The sequence below is a fragment of the Paroedura picta genome, chromosome 8 (assembly GCF_049243985.1).
Source record: "Paroedura picta isolate Pp20150507F chromosome 8, Ppicta_v3.0, whole genome shotgun sequence".
In the NCBI taxonomy this organism is placed as follows: domain Eukaryota; kingdom Metazoa; phylum Chordata; class Lepidosauria; order Squamata; family Gekkonidae; genus Paroedura; species Paroedura picta.
In genome coordinates, this window is record NC_135376.1 from 77,025,481 (window position 1) to 77,051,793 (window position 26,313).

Genomic DNA, 26,313 nt, shown 5'->3' on the forward strand with positions numbered 1-26,313 from the left:
AGTATAGACCTGGTTCGTTTGGGATTATATCTGGGATTTACCAAGATCTTGGCCTTCGATGGTACCAAAATATCGTGTGTGGGTGTTCATGTTTTGGTAGATCTGGAAACCCACACTCTGGGAAAGGGGGCTTCTTGGTCGACCCAGGCATTAGTAGTTGCAAACTACTGATTTATCAGATATTGCCTGCTTGATCAAGTAAAACTCGACCGAAGATTAGCATGTTCTCTAGCAGTAAAGCACCTGCTTCTATGCATTGGAAGAGGCGATAAAATCTGATACATTTCACATTAATTAAGCTTATTTGCTGTGTTTATTTCCTGTTTTGCTTCCATCATGGAACTCGTGACACGCTGCTCAGGATTTTCTGGTGGGCTCTCATCCACGCACAGACAAGACTCAGACCTGCTTAGTTTCAAGATCGGGCCTGTATCATGTGCCCTCCAACCAGACTCTTAGAGAAGCCACTAAGAGTTAGACTAAGCAGATCAGGTGGGAGCGTGCCCTTAGATTACACTACATAAAGCAGAGGGTGGCGTCAGATTACCACTGGCAATCATCGCATTACCATAATCCTTTCACTTTTGCATGGAGACACATTTGCATGCTAAAGGCTATTCTTTTATGTACTGCCAGGAGCAGCAAAACAGACTATGGTTTTTGCAGGGGGAAAGTGACTAGACAGCTATTTAACTGTGAAGCAGAAGCTCTGTGCGGGAGGTTGGTGACTAGAAGTGTATCCAAATACAAAACATAATACCGCCCTGCCTGCTTTTATTTCTGGCTGCGTCATGCCAACACGAGTCGGAGACTGTATGCTGCTTCCAAGCAGGTTTGAAGAACCTGTGAGAAAGCACATTTCGCAAATGTAGAACAATTGCTAACGGAGTCCTTGTTTGCACCCCGTTACCCTTGGAGTTTAGTTCCGAAGCAGGATCTGTAGAAGGTTGATTCTGGAAAGTCTAAATGGGTGTGTGAGAAGGACAAAAAGAAAAGGGATCCTTCTTTACTACAGCGAGGGATTAAAATGTCTAATTCGCTGCTAGAAGATGTAGTGATAGGGAGTTGAAAAGGGAATTAGACAGATTCAGGGATCCTATATTGCTCTGTGACGACTAGCCCTGGTGACTAAATGGAACCTCCACATTTAGAAAAAGAAGAGCTTTTTTTTATATCCTGCTTTCCACCACCCCAAATGGCTTGCAAATTAAACTCAGTAACATTTATCAATATTATAAACGTTTGACCTGTTAACCATCCAACCCTTTAATATAAACTATTGCTTGCTGGGTGGGCTGGGCTGGAGGTTGCCTTGTGGTATATCTAGCGGGCCTATCTGGTGGGGAGAGGTTGTGGTTGCGGGGGGGGGGGCGTGGGTGAGGAAATGAGGGTCCTTGTGCCTCCTCCGCCTGAGCCTCTCTGCCCCCAGCCTAAACCCTTCCCTGCTGCTGTGCTCCTTTAACCCCTGGCACGGTCAGCCTTGCCTTTTGCCAACTGCTGCTCGAGGTCCCACTGTTAAAATAAAGCTGCTTAATAAGAGATGGAAGATATTTGTCTTGTGCAGGCGGGAGAGAAAGAGAGGTGGAGGTGGAGGCAAAGGTTATTTATTGCGAGGCAAACAAGAATTAATGAGACATGGTCCACAAAGGTGACAAGATTCTCTGCTGCGATTTCCATAGGAGCAACCTGGTGCCTTCCAGACAGCGGTTTCAGCAAACCATTTTTCTTTGTATCGTCATATATTTAAAGTGGAATGAAATGGGGGGTGTGCACGGGGGGGAGGGGGGGAACGGGGGCTGCCTGGGTCCAAATACAATAGATCGGAGCAACAGCAGCGCATGTGATGCTGAGCAGAGTTAATTACTAGTGGTCCCACATCCTGACAGAGGAGGTGTTTATGGCGTTCGGCAGCAGTCACAGTATTGAGGAGCTGGCACAGCTTAGCTTTCTTAACGATGATTTCTTCATCTGCAGCCCTTGCATGATTTTCGAGTTGTTTGCACCACCGCTGAACTCTGACCGTCAATTTGATTGTTTGGATTAATTCCACCGCCAGAATCGAGTGCTGCGGATGACACCTTAAGGCACTGTCAAATCTTCACTGGCAGTATTGGGAACTCGGCTTGCAAATATTCATGGTTTTGCACAAAGATTCGCCATCCATAAAAGCCTGCTCCTGATTCTGGTCCTTTCTGACGTTGCCGAGAAATCTGACCTAGAATCGAGGCTATCCAGACAGGAGGAGGTTCCGTTTTCTGTGGTTCTCATGTAGAGTTTGTAGGCCGGACTAAACAAGCTGGTGGAAGACTGAGAAAAAGGGAGCATGCCTCACAGTTGGCAGCCGCTGTGTGCTTCAAACTGAAATGAAAAGTTGTATTTTGATTTTAGGGAGCGGGATGGGGGGGGGGGAATGGATGCATGAGAAGGCATTGTTCTGATGGAAACAATGCCTGAGAATGAGGGAGCCTGTCTTCCCATGACTGTGTGTAAGAGCACAGATCATGCCCTGTATTATACCCACACCTCTTAAGACCCTGTAATTTATGGGTTCTTCCTCTGCTCCTCCTGAAGAAAGACAGTTCACTTGTAAATTAACATTGCTTTCATGCTTAATAAAAAAAGAGAGAGAGGCAACAAAGGAAGAGAGATGAAAGAAAACGAACATGTGAAGCATCATTGGTAAAAGATACAGATTTTGAAAAACTGTACTAAGAGTTTCTGTGTAGGAGACTCCAAGGCCTAATTGGAAATGTATAATGCTACTTTGCACAGCGCAGAATAGTGTGTCCGTTTCTGCTCTCTGCATTATTAAAGGTTTTTGCCATACTGGGAATGAAAATACTATTAGAACGATGATGTGGTGGGAGGCTGTGGGACTGAAAAGAGATTCGAGATCAACTTTTGCATTGTCTGGAGAAAGGAAGATTAAAGGGGCTGGATGGCTCTGGATAAATACAGTAATAGAAATCAAATCTCGGAGTGGGGAAAAAAGGTCTATTCACTTCTCCTGAATATGGTCTAGTGATCTAAGGTGAGAAATGAGGAAATTCAAAAGAGAGACTGGGAAGAAAATTTCTTTTGTTAAAGTGACTGAATAAGGCAAAAAAGGGGGAGGGAAGCAGAGAGCGGTTTCTAGAAAGAATTAAACAAGGCGCTCAGTGGAAGCCAGGGCCCCGTGATTATTTCCCACCAGACCTACAAGGGTGTCGGCAGACTCATGTAACTCTTGGTCTGAGGACAACTGGGAGTGTGGTTTTATTATTATTTTTAAAAAGATGCTGAGCCGAGAAGTAGTTGCTCTTCCTGCAAGGATGTGGGCGTTCCTTGACGGCTAAACACACGTTGTAAACTCCTTCCTCCCCTCTTCCTCCCTCGGGCATCCCTATCCGTCTTAGCATCTCTTCAGCCAGAACAGCAGCAATCGCCCGGGCCTCTTTTCCAGAGGCAGAAGAGAAAGCGTGATTTACAGCGGTCAGTGGACCATAGAGGCCCAGTGCATTATGCATCCGAGAGGAAAAATTTATGAGAGAAGGCAAGTGATTCATCTAAGATTCATCTAGACTCTTTGTTTCATTGACATGGGACTTTCTAGCGTCTCTGTGAATTAATGCAGTATATATTATACGATCACAGCCCTGCTAGAGGGTCATCAATTGCGCTGTTCTGAATTTTTCTTTTCTAGGTACTTCCCGGCTTCTCGCCATCTAGCCCAAATTGTGCTGACATCTATAAAAGCTAATGGCTTGATGTGCAAATGATCTGGGGCAGGGGTAGTCAACCTGTGGTCCTTTAGATGTTCATGGACCACAATTCCCACGAGCCCCTGCCAGCGTTTGCTGGCAGCGGCTCGTGGGAATTGTAGTCCATGAACATCTGGAGGACCACAGGTTGACTACCCCTGATCTGGGGTACTCCCAGAAAAATGTGATAAAGCTACCGAGAGCCAGATGTGTGTGTAAATGGAAAAAGCGTTCAGGTAGCCCAAATAATTGCAAGAGCCATTCAGAGTGAGGGTGTTTTGTTTTTTGTCGGAAAGCACTCTTGGATTTGTGTGATGGCACATCCACCTTGCCATGTGCACCAGTGTCTCTAAGTACTCTTTGATTTCAGGTCAAGATGACTAGACAGTATATTTCTACTTGATGACTAGTATATTTCTTTCCCCTGCTATACCTGGCCTACTTCCCCAGGGTGAAATTCCTTCTGGCTGTGAATGCCTTTACAACCCATTGTCCTCATGGGGGTGGGATTCTCTATTCTGCCCTCCCTGTCCCCTTACACCTCCCATTCCCCCCCACCGCTGGACTTCTAGAGGGCATTTTTGGCTGTTTAAAAAAAACAGTAGTAGTCCTATTGATATTGTGTTCTGATTCTGAAGCAGTGTACTTATTTCTGGTGTTTTAAAGGGGGGGAATGGCAGGTGTGAGATGATAGAGAAGGAAATTTGTGCTGGATGCGGGCAGGGAAATCTGCACTTTCCTGTCCACACTCTATGGGATAAACCCACTTTGATTCTGACCTTACCAGAAGATACAGAGCAAAGCAGGCTAGGGAAACATCAGGGCGAACCTGGGGAAAGCACAGAGAGCTGCAGTTGGAGCACAACTAGAGGACAGCATTGTGTGGATGCTTTGAAAAACCTCACTCTTTAAGTATTTGAAAGGTTGTCACTTGGAGGAGGGCAGGATGCTGTTTCTGTTGGCTGCAGAGGAGAGGACACGCAGTAATGGGTTTAAACTACAAGTACAACGATATAGGCTAGATATCAGGGAACATTTTTTCACAGTCATAGTAGTTTAGCAGTGGAATAGGCTGCCTAAGGTGGTGGTGAGCTCCCCCTCACTGGCAGTCTTCAAGCAAAGGTTGGATACACACTTTTCTTGGATGCTTTAGGATGCTTAGGGCTGATCATGCGTTGAGCAGGGGGTTGGACTAGATGGCCTGTATGGCCCCTTCCAACTCTTTGATTCTATGATTCTATGACTCCACCCGAGAGCCAGAGCAGAGTAAATCCCCTGTGTGGAAGGAGCCTCACACCTACTATTACGGGCGCAAAAATTCAGTCTTTTCTGAAGGGCGATGGGGGTTACATGCAGCCTTTAGAGTGCAGGTCTGAAGGTAGCTGTGTTGATCTGCAGGAAAAGAGCTGGATTCGAGTCCAGTAGCACCTTAGGGACCGACAAGATTTCTGGTCTCTAAGGTCCTGCTGGCCTCAAATCCAGCTTTATAATACAGAAAGGCATAGCAGAAAGCATCTTGAAAAGCGGCTTCTTTTTCTGGCCCTTTAGACAACCTGCAGTATCTGTATCAGTAAGGCCCATTTTGCATCCATTTTACGACTTCTGGAGCCATCAAACGCTCATTAACACATTACACTCCGGGAGGCCTCCATGTCTCCATTCGAAGCGCAGTAACGTTAATGGAGCATCACCAAAGTGCGCTGCAGAGCTCCGGGCAGATGTTTCTTTAATTCATCATGTTTCAACAGGTGTCATTATTGCTCTCTTAACTGGGCTGCAACTTTGATTAAAAGGACGGCATCTAAATACGCGCAGGGTGTGTGTGTGTGTGTCTCTCTAGCTAGTTGCCCCAGCATTAACCATGGCTAATTGGATTCTGGTCCTGGGAGAAGGTCACTAGTTTGTGAGCAGTGAGTGTTGAAGATAATGGAGCACTGAGGACCAAATGCAGGTCAGATGGCATTTCCAGGTCAGATATAGATTTTGGCAGCAACAAACCTCTTTCCATCACATGTTCCTTTGAGCATAATGCTTAAATAAATGTCTTGGATCTTCAGAGTTCAGACCCTGACCTGGATGGCCCACGGTAGCCTGTTCTTACCAGTTCTTGGAAGCTAAGCAGGGTTGGCCCTGGTTAGTATTTGGATGGGAGACCACTAAGGAATGCCAGGGTCCCTGTGCAGAGGCAGGCAAGGGCAAATCATCTCTGTTCAGCTCTTGCCATGGAAACCCTACAGCAGGGGTAGTCAACCTGTGGTCCTCCAGATGTCCATGGACTACAGTTCCCATGAGCCCCTGCCAGAGTTTGCTGTCAGGGGCTCATGGGAATTGTAGTTCATGAACATCTGGAGGACCACAGGTTGACTACCTCTGCCCTACAGTACTTTCTGCTACTGCCAGCTATATCTAATGTCTTGATTCCACAGATTTCTGCATTCATGAGGACCGTCCTTCTTACATATAACGCATTCTTATGAAGCAAAGGTAGCTTTCTGATGAGACTTTATTGCAAATGAAGGCACTGCTGGTTTGATTGCGAGGCTGATGTACGTGGAATTAACAGCCTCAATCATTTCGATGAGTATCAAATTCTGTTGCCTAATTTTGTTTACCTTATTATGAGAGAATTTAATAAGTTCAGTTAGATCACCACTCCTCCATAAAGAGTTAACAAAAATGAAAGGGAAGGAAAAATAAACTTGAACTTACAGAAATTTCAGTAAATTGCTGATTATATACATTTTGCGGAATGAGACGCCTAGTTTTTAGACTTTTGGCCGTGTTTTATAATAACCGTGCGTGCTCAGGAGGCCCATAAATGCTTTATTGCGCTTGTAATGAAATATGTGTTGAGTTCCAGAGCTTATCTATTTAAAAGGCTAAGAACAAGTAGGAATTGTGAAATCATAAGGAATGGAAAGGACTGTAGCCTGTCAAGTCGACTTCCTTCCCTCAATTGGCATCCTGTACGCTTTGTCCCATTTTGTCTTATAGATAGACACTTACCATCTAGATCAGGGATGGCAGAGTTGATATTTTTGGGAGCTATTTAATTTTTTGAAGAGCCTTGGATGCTAGCAATCGCCAATTTGTAGCTGGGTGGTGGTGAAGCCTGCCACAAAAAGGCGGCGTGGACAGACAATTGCCATGTTTCAGAACAACTATGCTATACCTGGGTGGGAAAGCTTTTCTTTGGTTGTTTTCCCTAAGTAAACATCCACTGCCCCAAACTGTAATTTGCCCAGATATCTAGGGTTGCCAGCCTATTGTGGTACCCAGAGATCTCCAAGTGTTACAACTGATCTGATCTCTTGATGGCCTGGCTCAGATCCTCTGGAGAAAATGGCTGCTTTGGAGGATGGATTCTATGACTTTACTAGCTTCAAAGCCCGTTCCTAAGAACTGGTCTTGAAAGGGTCCCCTCCCCTGGTCCCCGGCCAGGCAGCTTAAGATGGCTTTGGGCCACAGCTCACAGCCGGATCAAGTGGGGCAGGCGGGGGCTGGCCAGGTCGTTAGCAGGGCCTGCTTAGCAGACCCAGCCTAGCAGGCCGGGAGGCCCTCATTAGCAGGCCCTGCTTAGCAGGCAAGAGGCACTTGTTAGTAGGCCCTCCACTTATGACCTTTTGCCCAGGGCCCTCTCTCCTTACCTGCTGCTGGCTCCAGGCACTGAGGCATGTCTGAGAGCAAAGAGGCTAGGGTGCAGGGATAGAAGGCGGGAGCTGCAGGGGCAGGGCCAATCAGGCTGCACCCTGATTGGCCCTATTCCAACTTGGACAGCTGGACACGTTCCACCCCCAGGCTGTTTTACAAATATATAGAGGAACCATGGATAAGGATATATAGAGGAACCATGGATAAGCCAGCCCTGCCCTGGCTTTGCTCCCAAAATCTCCCGGTATTTCCCAACCCAGAACTGGTAACCCTACTCCTATGCTTTGTTTGAAGAGACAAATAGGCTCAGTTCAGGTAGAAATAGTAGGGTACTCCTACTTATATGCAAGGGTGCATATGAAGAAGGAGAGGAAAGGGTGCTGTGCTGTCATTTTTATAAATCTAGAACAAAAGTGTGTGCATGAATTCATGTGTCTCTTTCTCGTTGCCCCTAAAAAGAGACAAGAGAGGAAATGCTGCAGGAACTTTCAGGGAAGGTCAAGAAAGTGAGAGGTAGAAAACTTCACTTAATAGCTTGAAGGGTGACTGCTCTCTCCTTAAGTGACTAGCCCACCCATGAGCCAAAATAATGATTTGTAAACTTTCACAGAACCACTTCCACACTGGCTGCCCTGTATATTCTGGAATCTTTTTTCCGTGTTTGAGATCCTGGGGAAATATTTTAGGGTATGCAAAATGTCAAGTTCATGCAAGGAGCCGGACAGGCCCTCCGGGCCTTATCAGTGTAACCTGAGTGTGGTCTGGAACAGTGGTCCCCAACCTGTGGTTTGCGGCCCGGTGTCAGGCCGCGAAGGCCAGGGCACCGGGCCACGGTTCCCTCTCCCCGTCCCCCCCCCCCGCAGTAAAAAACTTCCCACGCCGCAAGCTTGCGGCCCGGGAAGCTTCTTACTGGGGGGGGGGGGAGGAGAGGGAATAAGGGCCGCACGTGTGCACATGCACGCTGCACAGCCAAAATCGTGCATGCACGGCATTTTTGCGCATGCGCGAAAGTGCCACGCACACGCAATTTTGGCTGCACAGCGTGCATGTGCGTAGGCATGGCCACACATGTGCGCTGCGCGGGCGTGGCCATCGCCCTGCCGGTCCCCAGCCAAAAAAAGGTTGGGGACCACTGGTCTGGAACATATCCTGTGTTATCCCAGGATAACTTGGCTTGGCTGCAGAGGAAAGGACACGCAGTAATGGGTTTAAACTACAAGTGCAACAATATAGGCTAGATATCAGGAAAAAAATTTTCACAGTCAGAGTAATTCAGCAGTGGAATAGGCTGCCTAAGGACGTGGTGAGCTCCCCCTCACTGGCAGTCTTCAAGCAAAGGTTGGATACACACTTTTCTTGGATGCTTTAGGATGCTTTGGGCTGATCCTGCGTTGAGCAGGGGGTTGGACTAGATGGCCTGTATGGCCCCTTCCAACTCTATGATGATTCTATGATTCTATCCCGTGTGTGCATTGTTGGGGGAGATGGGCAGAGAACTGTAGGCTGGCTTTCGTGGGAGCTCATTCACCATTTCTGATCTCCTCATTCAGCCCCTGGAAAGGAGCCCCAGGGGTACAACTTAGGAACTGCTGGACTACTAGAGCATAACGTGCCAAGGGTGGAAAACAGGGGCAGACGATATAGGCTACATGCGAACAGCCTAAACCAAAGGCTGTTAATCAGTCAGTTCCAACAACTTGCGTTTCTTAGTTTTGTTTCGGCAATCAGAACGGGATCTTAGGTATCAAAAACCCGCTTTCCTGACACTTCCTCAGTGATTGCACCATAATTTCTGCAATATAAACAAACGTCTTCGTACTAGAATCTTCATCATTGCATGATTATAATCATGAACATTATAGTAATAAATAATCATAACATGCCTCGTTCTGGGGATAGCTTTTAAACCAAACCATCTAGGGCAGGGGTGGGCGAACTGTGGCCCTCCAGCTGCCCATGGACTACAATTCCCACGAGCCCCTGCCAGCGAATGCTGGCGGGGGCTCATGGGAATTGTAGTCCATGGGCAGCTGGAGGGCCACAGTTTGCCCACCCCTGATCTAGGGGATCACTTTGGCTTGAGCTCATCCAAACAGCCTGCAGGGGAGGAATGCTGTTGCGCAGTAATTCCTCTGCGTAGGAGGTGGCGTTCCCGGGGGCCGCTAATCCTTCTGGATTCAAACAGCAGCCGTTCTTAGCACGAGCCATCGGCCAAGCCAATCAAACAGGCATCAGTCATCTCACAGCTTTGTTTCAGGCAAGAATCCTGGTGTGACAGACTTTGGTAGCTCAAAAGTAAGTGGGGGAGGAAGAGAGAGAGACCAGGATTTTCCAAGGACTCCTGCCTTGTCCCTTACGCTTTTTCTGGACCCCTGCAGCACATTTTAATCGCACACCACCTGTGCGATAATGAAAGTGGGCTTTCTCCCCGTAATTGGACTAGCTTGCTTTAAAACCGATTAGAAAGGAACAGCACTCTCCTTGTGACAGAAGGTGGCATGCCTTGCACACACACACACCCCCTCTGGATCGGCCCCCGCCTACCTGCTCTTTTCACGGTCCTTGCTGGAAACTTTCCAGGTGCCATTAAGTGGTGGTAGGTAATTGCAGGGACTTGAGTCAGACGCAGTCTCTTTTTTTTTGGCACGCAAATGTTCTGGGAAACATTCTGAATGTGGAATGAGAAATAAAGAAAATCGATGAATCGAGCCAACATCTTCACGCTGTCTCCTTTGCCAGAAGAGCTTGCTCAGTGCAGACGCACCTCTCATCCACCATGAACCATCTTCCACAAACGTATGGGTCTGACTCGAGACACGTATGTGTGGCATCTTATTTTTCACTTGTTTATATGGTTCTAATCACCTGTGTGCGACTGCCTCTTAGCTTTAAGACTTAATGAGAGTGTAATTATTACCATTTGCCGCCCTAAGCAGGCTTTGCTTTGGAAATGCAGTGGGGGATGGCCAAATGTAGTGTCTTGTCATGACCGTATGGAGGATCCAGCAGTACAAGCTCTGTTGTGTTTCTTGTTGCATCATGGAGACGGAAAGCCTTGTTCCCTGCTTGCCTTCTTCAGTGCATACCTTTATCACCTGGGAAATGGTCAAGCACTTTAGGATGCTTTGGGCTGATCCTGCGTTGAGCAGGGGGTTGGACTAGATAGCCTGTATGGCTCCTTCCAACTCTATGGTTCTATGATTCTCCGAGATATACAGCCGGGAATACAAACTGTCACACATTGCCACATGGTAATCACATGGGCTTCTTAAAACTTCCTGACCAAATCTCTATCTGCATTTTTTTTTTTACAAAAGCAAAGTACACGTGGATGATGCCCCCCCCCCTCCCCGACTCACAATGTTTCACTAAGCTAGGGTTTCATGAACCCTGGGGTTTCTTGACAGCTCTGGAAGGATTTCCTGAATGGGTGGGAGTTAATTAATTTTAATATGTTTCTAAAATTTGTTAAGCATTTATCTGGGGATATGACCATTTATGGTCATGTCAATTCTCCCCTCCGCCCGGGGGAGGGTCACTGGGTGGGTGTGTCCACAGCTATGCTTCCCAGACATATTCTGCATGATCACGCCACTTGTGGGGTTTCTCAAAGCCTGAAGAATGTTTCAGAGGTTTCTCAAGGGCAAAAAGGTTGAGGAAGGCCATACTAAACAGTTAATCGTGTGTAGATGGATGCCTGGTCACCCCTACCCTTTTGGGGGCTTTGTGGCATTATCAGACCTAAATTCCATGACTTGTGTCTGAAACTGCAGGAGCAGGGGAGGGGGGGCTTGCTTTGACTCAGGGAGTGTAGTGGCTTTTAGATCTCTTCAGGCTTATTAGATCCCTTCATGTTTGATATCAGGATTGTTCTGTGGGGCCACTGAGGCTCATGTGGGGCAAGAGGGTGAGAGCCTCATCCGGCTGGCAAGAGCCCTCCCACGTATTCATGAACTCTGAAATTCACCCCTTTGCACCAATCCATCTTCTTGGTCCTCTCGGCTCCGGTGATTTATTCCCTCTCTCTGCACTGTGCCCCTGCCCCCAGGCTCTGCTCTCAAACGGTATCAATATCTGTTGTCTCAGGGTAGAGTGTTTCTAAACATGTGCAGTTCTCACAGGACTGTGCCCGAGTTCTTTACTTATGCTTGCTGACCCTTCTTTGGTTCAAAATCAATTTTGTCTTGCAGTGGACAGTCGGGCAAAAAGGCTACACGAGAGCTCCAGGCTAACGTAACAAACATTGTCTCCCTTGATCAATTATAGCAGGCTTGATGGGTGAACTGTGTAGATCTCCCTCCCCATCCCTTGGCTTGCACTGTTTTTAAGGTCCTTTAAGGCAGGGGTAGTCAACCTGTGGTCCTCCAGATGTCCGTGGACTACAATTCCCATGAGCCCCTGCCAGCATTTGCTGGCAGGGGCTCATGAGAACTGTAGTCCATGGACATCTGGAGGACCACAGGTTGACTACCCCTGCCTTAAAGGCAGTCCATGGAGATCTGGAAGGCCACAGATTGACTACCCCTGCTTTAAGGGACCTTTAATATTGTAAAAATATTTTGCATTCTCAGTTTTCCATGATGGCAGGTTTGGGGAAGGAGGACATTCACGCGTTAGAGACTTCTGTGGTGCCGGTGTATTTGCAGTTCAGATAACGCCATATTTGTTCAGAAATTATTTTCGTTGGCAACATTCATTAGGAAATATCTGACTGTTTTTCATGAGAGGCAGACGGAAGGCGCCGTAATCTCTCCTATTCCGCATGTATTGTGGGCTGGCCCCCTGCAACATACTCCTGCAAGACTTGGATGAAGTTAGTGGACTCAAAGTTTCCAGAATATCTTGTTATAAAGGACAGTTTTACTGGCAACAGGTATAGCCCCCACTGCCGCCATCTTGAAAAGTTAAGTGTCTAACGCAAGAAGAGCGCAAATGATACGATGCATTTGTTATCGCGACGAGCATGTACCGAGGCTGGGCACCCCTTTGCGAGGCATATAATTTGGAGCTCTTCTCCAACATGGCACTTGTCACAAACCCTCATCAATATCCATATTTCTTCATAATGGAAGGCGTGCTAACATGGGGGATTACTCAGTGGGGCAGAAAAGATTTCAGGCAAATGCTTTCCCTTGGGAAATGAGGTGATTAAGAGATTGTGAGCCACCTTGAGCCTTCTGGAAAGGGCAGCATATCAGTACAAAATAAACAAATAAAAACCACAATGCCGCTGAGGACACAGCTGAGAGGCCCTGGTGAGGCTCAGGTCAGAGCCTGACAAACCCCCGGCGTGCCTACCAGAGCCATCCCCTTGTGGACATGGAGCCAGCAAGTGTGGTACCCTGAGGCCCCCACCTTCTCTGGCTGGTTGGGGAGGGCAAGAAAGCCTCCTGCAGGCCCTCTGGCGCCCACACTGCAATCTCAGCCAGTTCGATGAGTCACGGCCAGATTTCTCAGGACTTTTGCCCAGGGCCCTACAATGGCTAAGCTCCCCCCCCCATCTACGAGTGGCCCAGCTGAGGTGTGAGAAATGCAGCGAATTTCCCAGTAGAATGGTTAGGATCGGACTACGTAGGATTGTTTGTATGACAGAGGCTGGAGCTCTTTTATGGCACCTTACTTAACCGTACTACTGTCCAAGGACATTATGTGTCTCTGTGTCTAGCTGTGAACCAGCTTAGCATAGTGGTTAAGAGCAGCGGCTTCTAATCTGGTGAGCCAGGTTTGATTCCCCGCTCCTCCTCCACATGCAGCCAGCTGGGTGACCTTGGGCTGGCCACAGCACTGATAAAGCTGTTCTGACTGTGCAGTAATCTCAGGGCTCTCTCAGCCTCCCCTCCCTCACAGGGTGTCTGTTGTGGGGAGAGGAAAGGGAAGGTAATTGTAAGCCGCTTTGAAACTCCTTCGGGTAGAGAAAATTGGGGTACGAAAACCAATTCTCCTCATGTGCTGCCCTGCAGCTGCCCTGAAAGCCATTGCTGTGAGGGTGTGTTTATGCACCTAGTCTGTGAGGACTGTACAGTAGATGCATTTGGCAAGACCTACAAATCATCAGATTACTGCTTTCCACTCCGCCTCACCACACGCAAAAGTTCTTACCTTGAGGCTGAACCCCTCTTGCTGGGAGAGGAGGAGAGCCACTCCTGTGGACGAGCCGTTCTGGGCTAATGAGATCCCCGCTAGTCTACACAGTGCCGATTCACGGGGGACAGTTTTGTACTGTTAATCTCCAATACCCTTATCCTAAGGCGGCGTTTTACGCGGTTGATGTTTCTGAGCAGACGGAACTCCCTACGGACCGACTCTGCGTGTGTGTGTGTGTGTGTGTGTGTGTGTGTGTGTGTGTGCGTGCGGGTGGGCGGGGGGGGGTTGAGTGTGTGTATTTCATCTCATGATAATGCTGCTCTTTGGTGGCATGGTTTCTTTTTTTAACTGCAAGGCATTGCAGTGAGTTGTTGTTCCCACAGACCTGGAGCATTGAGATTCTCAGCAGAACGGCTGGGTTTTCTTTGGGGTTGCTTTTTAAAAAATTCATTCCAAACGGTGCTTTTTGGCCTCTCCACATTAGGCAAAAGGAAGGCTTCGAGACCGATCAATACCTCTGACAGCAGCAGTGAAATCCAGGCCAGGCCGCTCCAAGATTACGTGAAGGAAGTTTTAAGTGCCTCTGTTTCCCTTTCCTCGCTGCCAGATGCGTTTGCCCTGCCGCCGCCCAGCACCTTTCCTGGCAGCTGTCTTCACATGGCCCGTGCTTCTCGTGCTTGTGACAAGCCTATTTAAAAAGCATCCGCTTCTGGCGGCACGTCCAAGCTTTCGCTAACGGAGCAGCAGGGGTGGCTGCCCTGGGTAGCCAGGCATGCGTGAGCCTTGTGATTTATTGTGGCTGTTCCAAGCACTGGGCTGGAAACAGAAGTGGCATCTTCGCTTGGGGAAAGTTCTCCCGTCAGGGGCTGCAGGACTAGAGAAGAAGGGCCGGGAACCGTCTTTGATGCCCATCGCCAAAGACAGTGCCGCAAAACTGTGGGAGCCCCACCTTTTTGCAGTGTTCTGTGAGCCTGTGTCTGAACATTTTACCTTTTACCTCTTGTTTGTAGGCCTCCTAAAGGCTTGTGGCGGAAGCAATATGTAAAAAACCAATATCGGTACTTGTGCTTGATCTTCGAAGGGGTTGGCATACATGCAGATAGTCAGCACAGGCACAGCAGCAGCAATCAGTTTTCCCATGGGGGGGGGGAAGAAGCTCTTAACTGCACACACCCACCCGTGCCTACTTGGCATGTAAGCCCACTCGAGGCTGCATGTGGGGGGGAGTGGGGAATCAAACCTGGTTCTCCAGATTAGAGGCCACTGCTCTTCAGCACTTCACTGCATTTATTATTTATTATTTATTATTTACTAGAGGCAAAGCCCATTGTATGCAGAAATACAACGGGCGCTAGCCCTTCCCTGCAGGGAGCCCCCAGCAGCCGCGCTCCGCTTCGCGCATCTCGCTGTGTCAGGCTGCCGGCAAGGGAGCAACTGCGAGCCACGCTCCCTTGTCGGCAGGGCGATTGGCCCGGCCAATGGTCTGTCCGGAGGAAGGGGCCAATCGGCACCCTTCCTCATCCCGGACAGAGCCCGCCCTAACTCCTCCCCCTAAGCCCTTACAGCTTTATTCAGTCCGCGGTGCCCACGGTGCCGCGGGCTGTGTAAAGATTATTTGATTTGTATGGCTGCCACTCTCAGAAACCAGCTCGCGGCGGTTCACAATATTTCAATACAAATACAGTACATTAAAACCATTAAAATTCCCCATTAAAATCCCATAAACAATGACTCGATGGTGATTAAGAAAAAACTATTCCTATACAGGCCTACTGGATGAGCAGAAGGGAGTGGATGGATAATGGGGCATAGGATGGAACAATCTGGGGAACCAGGCCAGTCTAATACTGACCTCCCCCTCCGGGGAGAGGGGCCCAATCTTAGCCCCCGGGCCACCACCCGGCCTCAGACAAATGCCTGGCATTCAATGGGTATTCAGTGATGTCCATTGGATGCAAACACAGGGGAGCGCACGTGTCTTGCTGCAAGCATTATGTTTCATCCATCCTTCACTTGAGACACGGATGCCTGTGGGAGGACATGCTTTGTTCTCTTGACACTTCCACATGTTGTGCACAGGCACCCTGAGTCTTGGAGGAGAGGTGTGAGTACAGGAGAAACAAACAAACAAAAAATTGATTGGTTCTTCTTCATCCCCCTGCATAGCAAACCTTCCTGTTTGCTTCTCAGAGCACAAAGATGCCATCGTGTCAAGCCACGGCCTATGCAGCAGCCTCTTTATAGAATAGGGTAGCACAACATCACATTGGAAATAGATTTGTGCCTCTTAATGCCAAGTTGCCCACAGTGACGTGTTCTTGACATTGCTGGTATTCAGGCTTCCATTTGAGGCATTCTGACATTTTTTACGTCATCTGTGGGGAAGAAGAGGCTGGATTGTTCATAGCAATGCTGGTGTCATTCGTGCCCGGCACTGAGGAAAGGGAAGTACAGTCTGCCAAGGAGAGGTTGGAGCCAATGGCTGCATCCCATCTCATTTAAATAACCCACAGCCGTTGCGCTGCCCACCCCCTGCTGTTCAAAAGTAATGGTTCGATCCCTAATGTCATAGTATTGCTTTAATAAGTAGGAACATTTCAAAAATAACAAGTCTTTGGCTTTTGTTTGAGTTGCCTTTTGGTTTCTGTACACCACATACTGCAGTCCCATCCTCAATAAATCATGAGAGCTAGAATATTGGGCTTGCCACAGCGCCAATAAAGCTGTCCTGACCGAGCAGTAATATCAGGGCTCTCCCAGCCTCACCTACCTCACAGGGTGTCTGTTGTGGGGAGAGGACAGGGAAGGCAATTGTCAGCCACTCTGAGACTCCTTTGGCCAGTGAAAAGCGGGGTATAAAGATCTACTCTTCTTCTTGGCCTATGTCTGCAGACCTCTCTTTTCCAGACTTCTCCATCCCATCCTGTCACTTCTCTTCTTTTTGTGGGGCCAGGGATGTTTGTAAAAAGAACCTCTTCTCCAAATGTATTGGGCTTCTTACCTGAACACGTTGTGCATGAAGCGGGTGGCAGGCCTGTCTGCGGACAGTGCCGCAGAAGAGATCCCTTGCTTCAGAGAGAGGCCTCTTTGAGGCTTTCATCGGCTCCATCCGCCGTTGCCTTTCCAGGTGCCGGAGACTGCGGCTGCCATCTGTGTTCCCAAAGGCCTCTTCCGTGGTCATGTCTGAGAGAGTTTCTGTGTCCTTTTTTACTACACCATTGCCCTCCTCTTCCTGCTCAGGGGTTTCCAGTGACTTCCATCCCCCAAAGCCTGAGGGAACAAAGAGATGAGATAATAAAAGCGGGAGGCTTGGAGTGAAGACCAGCATATAAAACAAGCCGTAGTGCTCCCTTAAATCTCGTTGTGCATTTGTGATTAACATACACCTAACTACTTCCCCCAAAATCAATCCACCGGAAATGCATCTGAACCCTCTCACTATCTCTCACTCTTTTATTTTTAAATAAGTTAAAAGTAGCGTCCATCTTTAGGAACAGATGGTTCACGGTGATCCAAATGTGATCATTTTTGCATTCTCTATGTTGTCTTGCTCCTTTCCCCCTCCTCTGCGTAACGTTTTGTGCGCGTTTAGCTCGGACAACACCCGGGCAAGGAAGCATGGCTGTCACTTCCTGTATGTTTTAGGTGGGCTGAACTTCTAGCAACGCTGAATCACAACTTCTCTAGCCAAGAGTCTCATGGTGAGAGATGGGACAACGGCAGTAGAACTGGAAGGAAACCCTCCTTCATACTGGTTGGTTAGTTTGGAAGTGCTGAGGTGGTTTGCAGGGATTAGACATGCACACAAGATTTTATTGGAGTGGTACAGCTGTCACAGGCAGGCAGGCTATTGCAAGTTGCTTTGGGACTCCTTTGGGTAGTAGAAAGCAGGGTTCAAGCCCCCCAGCTCCTCCTCCTTTTAAAGAAGATAATGGGCATGACTGAATAAATATAGTCAGACTTAAAAAAAATAACAAGGCAACCAGCCCGAGATGAGGTGGGGGATGGGGAGAAGATGATTGACATAATCAGTATTGAAATCACTTGTAAGTATATCTGTTCCTTGCCTTGGAAAGGTGGGATGACACAGAAAGGGAAAGGATGCTGAGATTCCTGCCTTTATGAATACGTGAATGTAATCTTAGGAGGATGTTTTTTTCCTTGGGACTTTATAGATGCGTAGTATATGTCATACGTTGTATAAAAGATTGGATATTTGAGATCTAAAACTTATGAAGCTTTACTGGTTAAGCACGTCTTTTAATTTTGCCACGGCACTTACCGTAGCTTCTTATTCAGATGATAGGACATAGCTTTAAAAAGCACTGCTCAAGTAGGAAAGGTCCTAAATAATACAGGGCACTTGGGGGAGGGGGGAAATGTCAAAGGACAGCAAGAATGTTGTATTTCTGGACCGGTTCACTAAAAGAACTCTTGGTGTATCACCTGATCACTGGTCCACAGCATGTCGACACAGCTGTTCATGTTTTCAGTTGCAGCATAAGGTGCTCCATAAAAAGACAGATACCTTTTCCCAGTGATAATTGTGCACTCACTTAGGGACACGTAGTCTGCAGTGATGCGGGACAAATGTGGCTGAAACGCAACTATAGTCTAATGCTAGTACATGTGGTTTGCAGACAGAGTTTGTAGGTTCGCCCCCTGGTAGCTCAGTGAATAGGCTCTCAGTAGCCACCCTGACTAGGAGACCTGCCACCATTACACTGTAGTAAACTGGATGGGCCAGCGGTCTCCGATCAGGCAGCTAGGAGGGCGCATCTGACCGCACAGCTCGGAATGACACACCCGGCCTGTGAACTTCACCAGCTCTCCGTCCTGTTGGTGCGTTCATGACAGATCCGGGTGGCGAAATCTTCTCGACTAAGAAAACTCCTTGGAGATACTTCCCACGTGGCTGAAAAAGCAGGACCTCCTGTCACTTTTGACAAACTGCTAGACATCTTTCCACACGAAAACACATAACGCTGCAGCCTTCCTGTTTGCCGCCTTCGGCTTATTTTTTGTGTTTTGTAAAATACGTCCTGTAATAAGCACCACTGAGGTATCAAAGCTTGTGTATGAATCTGTTTTCACAGAGAAACTGCCTATATTGAAAAATATTTATTTTTATTTATACCATATTTATTTGCAATATCCAGCATGCATTTTGCTTCCTCCTCTAGCTTGTATCAAGGCAGATAATCCTCTTAGAAGTTAAAATTGAGCCACTCTCCACACCGCAGAGAAGTGCTCCCGTGTTTCCTTGCTTTAAAAGCGTCTTCAGACTCACAAACAACCCGACCGTAACTATTTCCTGTTGTGTCGGCTGCGCAGGGAGCATCCTGTTTGCTGAGAAAGCAGAACGATAGTATTATGAGGACCTATGAGAGCTACTTATTTAAACTATATGGAAAATAAAAACGGGTGTAGTCTTAAAATCCTTCTCCTCCCCCCTCGCCACTGAATATGCAGTGCCTGCCCTGTGAAAACTGCTGCAGTTTACAGAAAATTTTTCTCTAAACGTTCCATTCAATCAAAAGTGATTCTTTTAAAAGCACCTCTACGTATATACAATTATTGCTTATCTGTGAGATATTTATATCTCAAATGCGTGAACGTAAGCTTTTGGAGCCTCATTCCAGATGATGATTCATATTTCTAAGTGTGTAAAAGAAACCTTTTAGCCTTTCTTTAAAATCCTCCCATTTCCCCAGATTTAAATATGATATTTAAATAGTTATTTTTTTCAAGACCTCAATAACGTTTTCTCCTTGCTAAGTTCAACAAGAACAAATAAACGGAGAGCCTTCATTACCCTGACTTTGATTGTCCTAGGACTCTAACACTTCCAAAGGCTAGACCTCCTTAAATGTGAGCCACACGCCTGCTATTTTAGTGATTCTGGTTTCGTAGGATCATCTTTCAGGACCAGTTTACATGATTGCTTTCCCCAATCAGCACAGTTGTGCCATGTGGACTCCCCCCACCCCCAAAGCATTTCAGCATCTTCCAGGTTGCCTTTTTGAGGGGTGTAGTGAAATGAACACCTGGAATTACTTTTAGGAAGGGCGAGTCCCCCAAGTGTGCAGACTGCTCGGGGCCCACCATGTCATGGTATCTTGGATGGTGATGGCGGCTTCAGGGCCACATTATGTGTATCCACCATGGAGTAGACTGCGAGTTCCCCTCCAGGAACAACATTCTCAAATGTGTGGAGCCCCAGTTTGGATCAGGACCATGGGACACAAGGAGAAGAGGCTCCCGACTGGGTTTCCTGGCCTGAAATAACTCTGTGGGACATTATTTGCCCCATTGGGAGCCGCACGTATCTTAGTGGCCTACACAAGAAGCCATCATGTTGGGATCATGTCAGAGGAGAAAGCAGGACCCCCTTCCCACTGCACACCATGGACTCAATGCAAAGTGGGGTTCCACACGCAGGAAAATTGAAGAGAGGAAGAGCTGTTTTTTAATGCCCTACTTTTCACTACCCAAAGACATCTCACAGCAGCATACAATCACCTCCCCTTCCTCTTCCCACAACAGGCACCCTGTGAGGTAGGTAGGGCTGAGAGACCTCTGAGAGAACTGCTTTGTGACAACAGCTCTAACAGAACCATAACTAGCCCAAGGTCACTCAGTGGGCTGCATGTGGAGGAGTGGAGAATCAAACATGTCCCTCCACATTAGAAGCTGCTGCTTTTGATCACAGCACCAACCCCCATGCCGTTACGCCCCTATTAAGCAGCCACTTATCCCCCACCCTCACCCTCTGAAAACTGTACTCTTCTTACTCAGTGGTAAAAAAAAATTACATTGGCTGCAACTAAATATGTATTTCTCCTTTTTTGGTTCTAAATAGAACATCTAGGAATTTTCTGCTGCTCAAGGTTATATATGAGCTTCTAGGGCAGGAAAAGAAAGGGGTGGCTCCCTGCCTCTGCATAGCAACCCTAGATGTCCTTTTTGGTTTCCCATCCAAGTCCTAACCAGGACTGACCGTGCGTAGCCTTCTCTGTTGTGGCTCCCACCTTGAGGAGCAGCCTGCCTGAAGAAGCCAGGAGGGCTCCCTCCCTCCTGGTTTTTCACAAACTGTATGAAACTGAACTATTCAAGAGCAGCACAGAACATAAGGCTGCCCAGTACAGAGTGGCTTCACAAACTTAGCGGAATAAATGACTGGGACCGCTAGTCTGTGCTGATGTCTTTAGCACCTTGTAAGTAGGATCCGGTTATGTAAGTTTCGTACTGCTTAATGCAAGCTTTCTTAATTGCGGTTCCTTGATCACTCTGGAAGGGTTTCCTGAATGGGTGGGAATTAATTAATTTTTAATATATTTTTAAAATTTGTTAAACTTTTATTGGGTGATATGACCATATATGGCGATGTCGACCCACCCTTCCCTCCCAAACTAGCCAATGATGGGCCTGGAGGGGGTGGGAAGGGGAGGGGACCCGGGTGGGTGTGTCCACAGCTGTGCTTCCCAACCCCATTCTGCACGATTGTGCCACATCTGGGGATTCTCAAAGCCTGAAGAATGTTTCAGGGGTTTCTCAACGGTTAAAAAAGTTGAGAAAGGCCGAGCTAACCTCTAGCCCTAAACTAACTTCTCTCCAATTTCTGACAATTTCATTATTAATTTTAAAAGGTCCATTTCATCGACTTTTGGAGAGAGTGTAGAATGAAACTGGCTGAGAAATTAATCTACAGCATGACTGAATGCTGTAAAGAGAACATATAAGCAAGAAATGCCAAGAACTTCCCACACGTTCATTTCTTTTGCACCAGGCAGCAAAACGTTTATCATTTCACATCAGAATATGCCTTGTACGTTAACTGAGAATTAGTGCGAGACACAGCGATTAAATAATTGCTGAGATTACCAGGCGCCACAATGAAGTCTCCTAGCACCCTGGAGACTGGGGGCCTGGGATTTGTCGAGCTCTGATGTACACTTCTCCAAGCTCATTATTTGGTGGACAGGCAGGACAAAAATGTAATAGATAGAAAGAACTGCGTATACAGTGCTCTTCTCATTTGCTGCCCCTAGCTGGTATCTCTTGTAGAGGGGAACAATTGAGAGAGAAGGCTTTCCACGTGGACTGGATTCGTGCAATGATAAAAGTGAGAACACTTCCATTTTAAAAGCATTTTTGTTTCCAAAGCCTGCCCGTCCACCTCTTGCCACAAATCCCATCTCCCCGGAGACTCGAGTGCCTTTGAGATGCCTTCTACCTGTTTCCTCATTTTTCAGTATATTCTGCTCAGCTCACCGGAATCTGCTCGAATTCCGTACTTCCCTCCTTGTGGGTCCATTGCCCATCCCATCCACACTCTTATGGCATGAGCAAAGGACCCAAGAAGCTACTCCCTCTGTCCTGATCCTGTCTTCCTCCCCTCAGGCTCCCCTGTCAGTGGTTATGGGGTCAGGAGAATATTTAGGAAAACCTTGATTTGCATAAAAGGGCCATGGCAATGCAAAACAAATGTTCACAGTCAAAAGGAATCTGGAATCTGTCTGTGCCAGGAGAGAGCTCAATATATTTCTGGCAGGTGGTGAAACCCGACTTTATGCTTGCCAAGTTTGGATTTCAGTGATTACTTGTAGGAGAATGACTGGATCTCATCCCCTCTGGATGAACAGAGTTGAAAGAACCTGCACTTTTTTCCAAAGTCACTGGGCATCCTTAATGGCAGGAAGAGCTGGATGTACCCATATTGAGCTCAGGTCTGTAGGAACAGAATGCAAGAGGAGTCAGATGGAATTCAGGTTCCTCAGCGACTCAGCCCTAGTTGACCCTTGACACAAGAGCATTAACCTGCCTTTGAAATGAGTGTGTTGGTTGAAAGGTTTTCCAAAAGGCATTACTTGCATTATAAGGCACAGCCATTTCCTGCGTCTTAATGGGATGGGGGAAAGCACTTTACACTTGAACGTGATGCTGCCTCTCAGCAATATTGTAGGACTCGCTTTCTAATGAATTCTGATGTCATATTTTCATCTGTCTCCTGAACAGTGTTAATGACTGGAGCAGCTTTCTTCTGAATTAGGTTTCAGTTGTGTATGTGTTTAAGTGCCCTTGAAAGGTTTTCGTTGAACGAAAAGGAGCTTTATCGCGCATGGTTTCAGAACTGGGACAAAGATTCACTTTCTGTGCGATTCACTATCATCTTGGACGCGAGTGGCCAAAGGTTTCAAACTGCAGGTTGAGAACCTGCTTAAATTAACCGGATTTGCTTTAATCTGTCAAAGAAGGTATCGGCAAAGAGAACTCCATCCAACCAAGTTGAAATATTTGCTGAAGGCAGGACCTGATGAAGAACAAAGGCGCAGGGCAGAACCACAATTCAGTTATAGTTCCAAGGGACAAATATATAATTTCCTCCCGATACCACCATATGTCTAACTTTTCTACTAGGAACATGGTAATTGAGCTGTGATTGTATGATACAGCATCTGTAGCTGCTTTTCTAAGCGCTGAGGGATTTAGGAGACACCAGGGAAGGGGCCACAAGTTCCTCTGAGTGGTGATCCTCTCTATATTTGCCCATATGTTTTCTTGAAATCTGCAGGCAAAAGGCATGAAATATCCAATTCACGGCCAATTGATGACCCTTGACCAGATGTGAAGCTCTTATATGTGGCCTCTGGCCAGCCTACAGAATTTTAATTCACATGTCATGAAAACTTTGTCCCGACTTTCACACATGAGTAATTGTTGCCTGGAAGGGTAACCAGCTGAGATCCAAACTAGATGCTATGCCATCTGCAGGTCTGACCTGTGGACAAGAACTCCGGCCACTAAAAAAATGCCACAAGGCCCTGATCCTAACTGGGTCCACGACATGGCACTTCCAGAGGAACAGCCTCTGGTTCCGCACTTGAAAGGGCCCAGGGGTGGGGAAACAAGATCAGCTGGTCCCACCATACTATGACCCTGTCCCAGCCCTCATGGCATTTCTAAACAGCCCACAAGCAGCTCTAAATGTGCGTTCCGGTGTGCTTCGGACACTTCGGCAATTGCTGAAGCCCAAAGTGGCCATTGCCATGGCACAGAGGGGAGGGGGTGCCAGTAGCGCACCAGCTGGCACCCTGCCACCAGTGCTGCCCCTCCGCTCCATGCTGTGGCGCTGGCTGCTTCGGGCTTCAGTGATCGCCGAAGTGCACCAGAGTGCACAACCCTAGTGGTGAGACCTATGGGCCAGAACTGTGGATGCCCGAACATCTAGTTTGGCCCAGAAATAATCTGCCCTTTAGTAGTTCTCTCTGTGGACTTGGAATGGAATGCCTTAACCAGAGCCTATTTGAAGAAGCAACGGCATGTGTATTTCGTATGCATTGTGCTGCCATTTTCATTATCCTTCATCAGGATTTTTCACCCATTTTGATTTTATATATTTGTATAGATTATAGTTTATAGACAAACATTCTTCATGTCTACATGCCTTTAGAACGTTGAACAGACCACTTTACTTAAAACGAATTAAAAACCTCAGAATTACAATACTGCCATAACGGCTCATAAGGTGCAGTGTGAGCCTCTTGTGGCTCAGAGTAGTAAGCATCAGAAATGCTCTGCCTATGAGGCTGAAATCTGAAAGCTCTGCCTATGAGGCTGGGAGTTCAATCCCAGCAGCCGGCTCAAGGTTGACTCAGCCTTCCATCCTTCCGAGGTTGGTAAAATGAGTACCCAGCTTGCTGGGGGGTAAACGGTAATGACTGGGGAAGGCACTGGCAAACCACCCCGTATTGAGTCTGCCACAAAAACGCTGGAGTGTGTCACCCCAAGGGTCAGACATGACTCGGTGCTTCCACAGGGGATGCCTTTACCTTTAAGGTGCAGAACATTGGCTGTCTTGCAATGCCTTCAAAGGGAAACCGTGGCCCACACCATGTGGACCTCCCTGGGAAGCCATTCCATAACATGCAGGCTGTAAATAACACTCCTCTTCACCTGGCTTAAGGAGGGTTGCACTTGTCAAGCAGCAGGCACAAAAAGTGCTGTTCTGAGGACCTAAATGGGCATGTGAATGTGTACCAGGTTAGGTGGTCCTTCAGGTTTGAGGGTCCCAGGATATTAAGGGTTTTAGAGGTAAGAACCACCACATTGAACGTTGCGAGAAAACCTTAAATGCCTTTTATAATACCTTTCACAAGTCCTTATTCTTTTATTTCAGCTGTTTGAGAACTTCTACTTTGGAGATGTGCTGCTGAATTCAGTCTACCTCTCTCAGCGATTCTCCACTGACAGCTCTGGTTACTATGCCACATCTGGACAGCTCACTTTCTCCTGAAGTCGTCTGCCCCAGCAGAGATTGTATGTCACCAGACAAGATGGCGATGGATTCAAGGGGCCCTGTTCTTTGGACTGGGCCATTCCCTCATTGTGGATCACCCGCAGAGCTTTGCCAAGGATCGTAACTAGCAAACCCACTGTGTGTAGATACACTGAAGGAAACAGCTCTGAGATGACCAACGCATTTTACTTAGATTTCTTGATGTTTTTACTGGAGAATAAATGCTGGGCACAGAAGGGATAATAGTAGTTCCATTGGACAAGTTTTAAATAAGTTAGCAGCCCACACGTCTTTAGCAGGCCACCTTTTTGTACATCTTTAATATGAGCCATTTGTGGTAAATGGAGGGGCTGAAGAACCAGCTCTTTGTTTACAAAACTTTCCCATGCTAGTTGCCTAGGAATAATTCGTACCACGTTTGAGTCTTCTCAAGTCTGAAAGGCAAGTCTGAAAGTTCTGTACCGGCAAAAAGAACTGACAGTGAGGGAGTTCCGTCCTTGCAAAAAGATGTATTTTCACACGAGAAGCAATTTTAGACAAACACAGAGCATGGAAATACCACTTCATTTAGACTCTGCCTTTCTCCTCAGTGGAAACTCCAAGCGGCCTCCATTCCCCCCCCCCCCCTCATTTTATTCTCATAGTCACAAGCCCATGAGGTTAGTTAGGCTGAGAGCTTAGCCCCAAGCTCACCCAGCAAGCTTCCAGGCCAGACTGGGGGTTTGAGCATGGGTGTCTCAGAGCCTAGTTTGACTTTGGAACCACTGCACTGCCCTGGCTATGAGGGAATCCTTGTCCTTCCTCAGGCACAACAGTAGCAAGTAAAAGCCTTTCACAGCACGCTAGACTACCGTCGGGATGCAGCCATTAGCAGAGTAGTGTGTATTCAAACCTGTGCTTCTCCGATAAGGACTGTGGCCTATGCCTTAAAGCAGGGGTAGTCAAACTGCGGCCCTCCAGATGTCCATGGACTACAATTCCCAGGAGCCCCCTGCCAGCGAATGCTGGCAGGGGGCTCCTGGGAATTATAGTCCATGGACATCTGGAGAGCCACAGTTTGACTACGCCTGCCTTAAAGCAAAATTAGCAGCTGTTGTGCATGTGTTCCTGAATACAAAGAAATCGGGAAGGAAGGAGAGAATTCAAAAAGGAATAGTAGAAAGGGAAAGAATAGGCTGGAAAAAGAAAATACGCAGGCTGGGCTGATCACAGCTTGAGGGGCTGAGCTAAGCTGCAAGGGCAGTCGATTCTACACAAAGGAAGGTATCTTAGACGAAGCCAGGTCCCTTCCAGCAGCTGGACAGGAATAAAAATAAAAGCCTGGAACAGAGATGAGGTCTCTGGCAGACTCCGCAGTACCATGGACAGCTCCCAAGGAGGAGATAACTTGCTTTCGGATAGCTTAGCGTCAGATGACACCCTTGAGGACCCCATTGCTTCTCTGAGCTATGAACTCTAATGCAGAGAGGACCTTTTATGCCCTCCTTTGCTATTCAGTGTGTTTCTCTGTGGGTCGATTGGTGTCTTGGGCAAGAGATC

At 47.4% G+C, this 26,313-nt stretch overlaps 1 protein-coding gene across 4 annotated transcripts in view; it reads left to right on the forward strand.

Annotated features, from left to right (window-relative positions):
* Window positions 1-25,010, forward strand: part of ASCC1 (activating signal cointegrator 1 complex subunit 1) — a 78,937-nt gene extending 53,927 nt beyond the window's left edge. For 2 of the 4 annotated variants that reach the window (XM_077350451.1, XM_077350453.1), the window contains exon 10: window positions 3,396-3,575. In XM_077350451.1, the coding sequence (XP_077206566.1) occupies window positions 3,396-3,560 (165 nt within the window). In that variant the 3' untranslated portion in view covers window positions 3,561-3,575. Of the gene's footprint in view, window positions 1-1,974; window positions 2,343-3,395; window positions 3,576-24,654 lie in introns of those variants that run through there. The other 2 variants (XM_077350452.1, XM_077350456.1) reach the window with 2 other exon arrangements.
* Window positions 25,011-26,313: the final 1,303 nt, after the last annotated feature.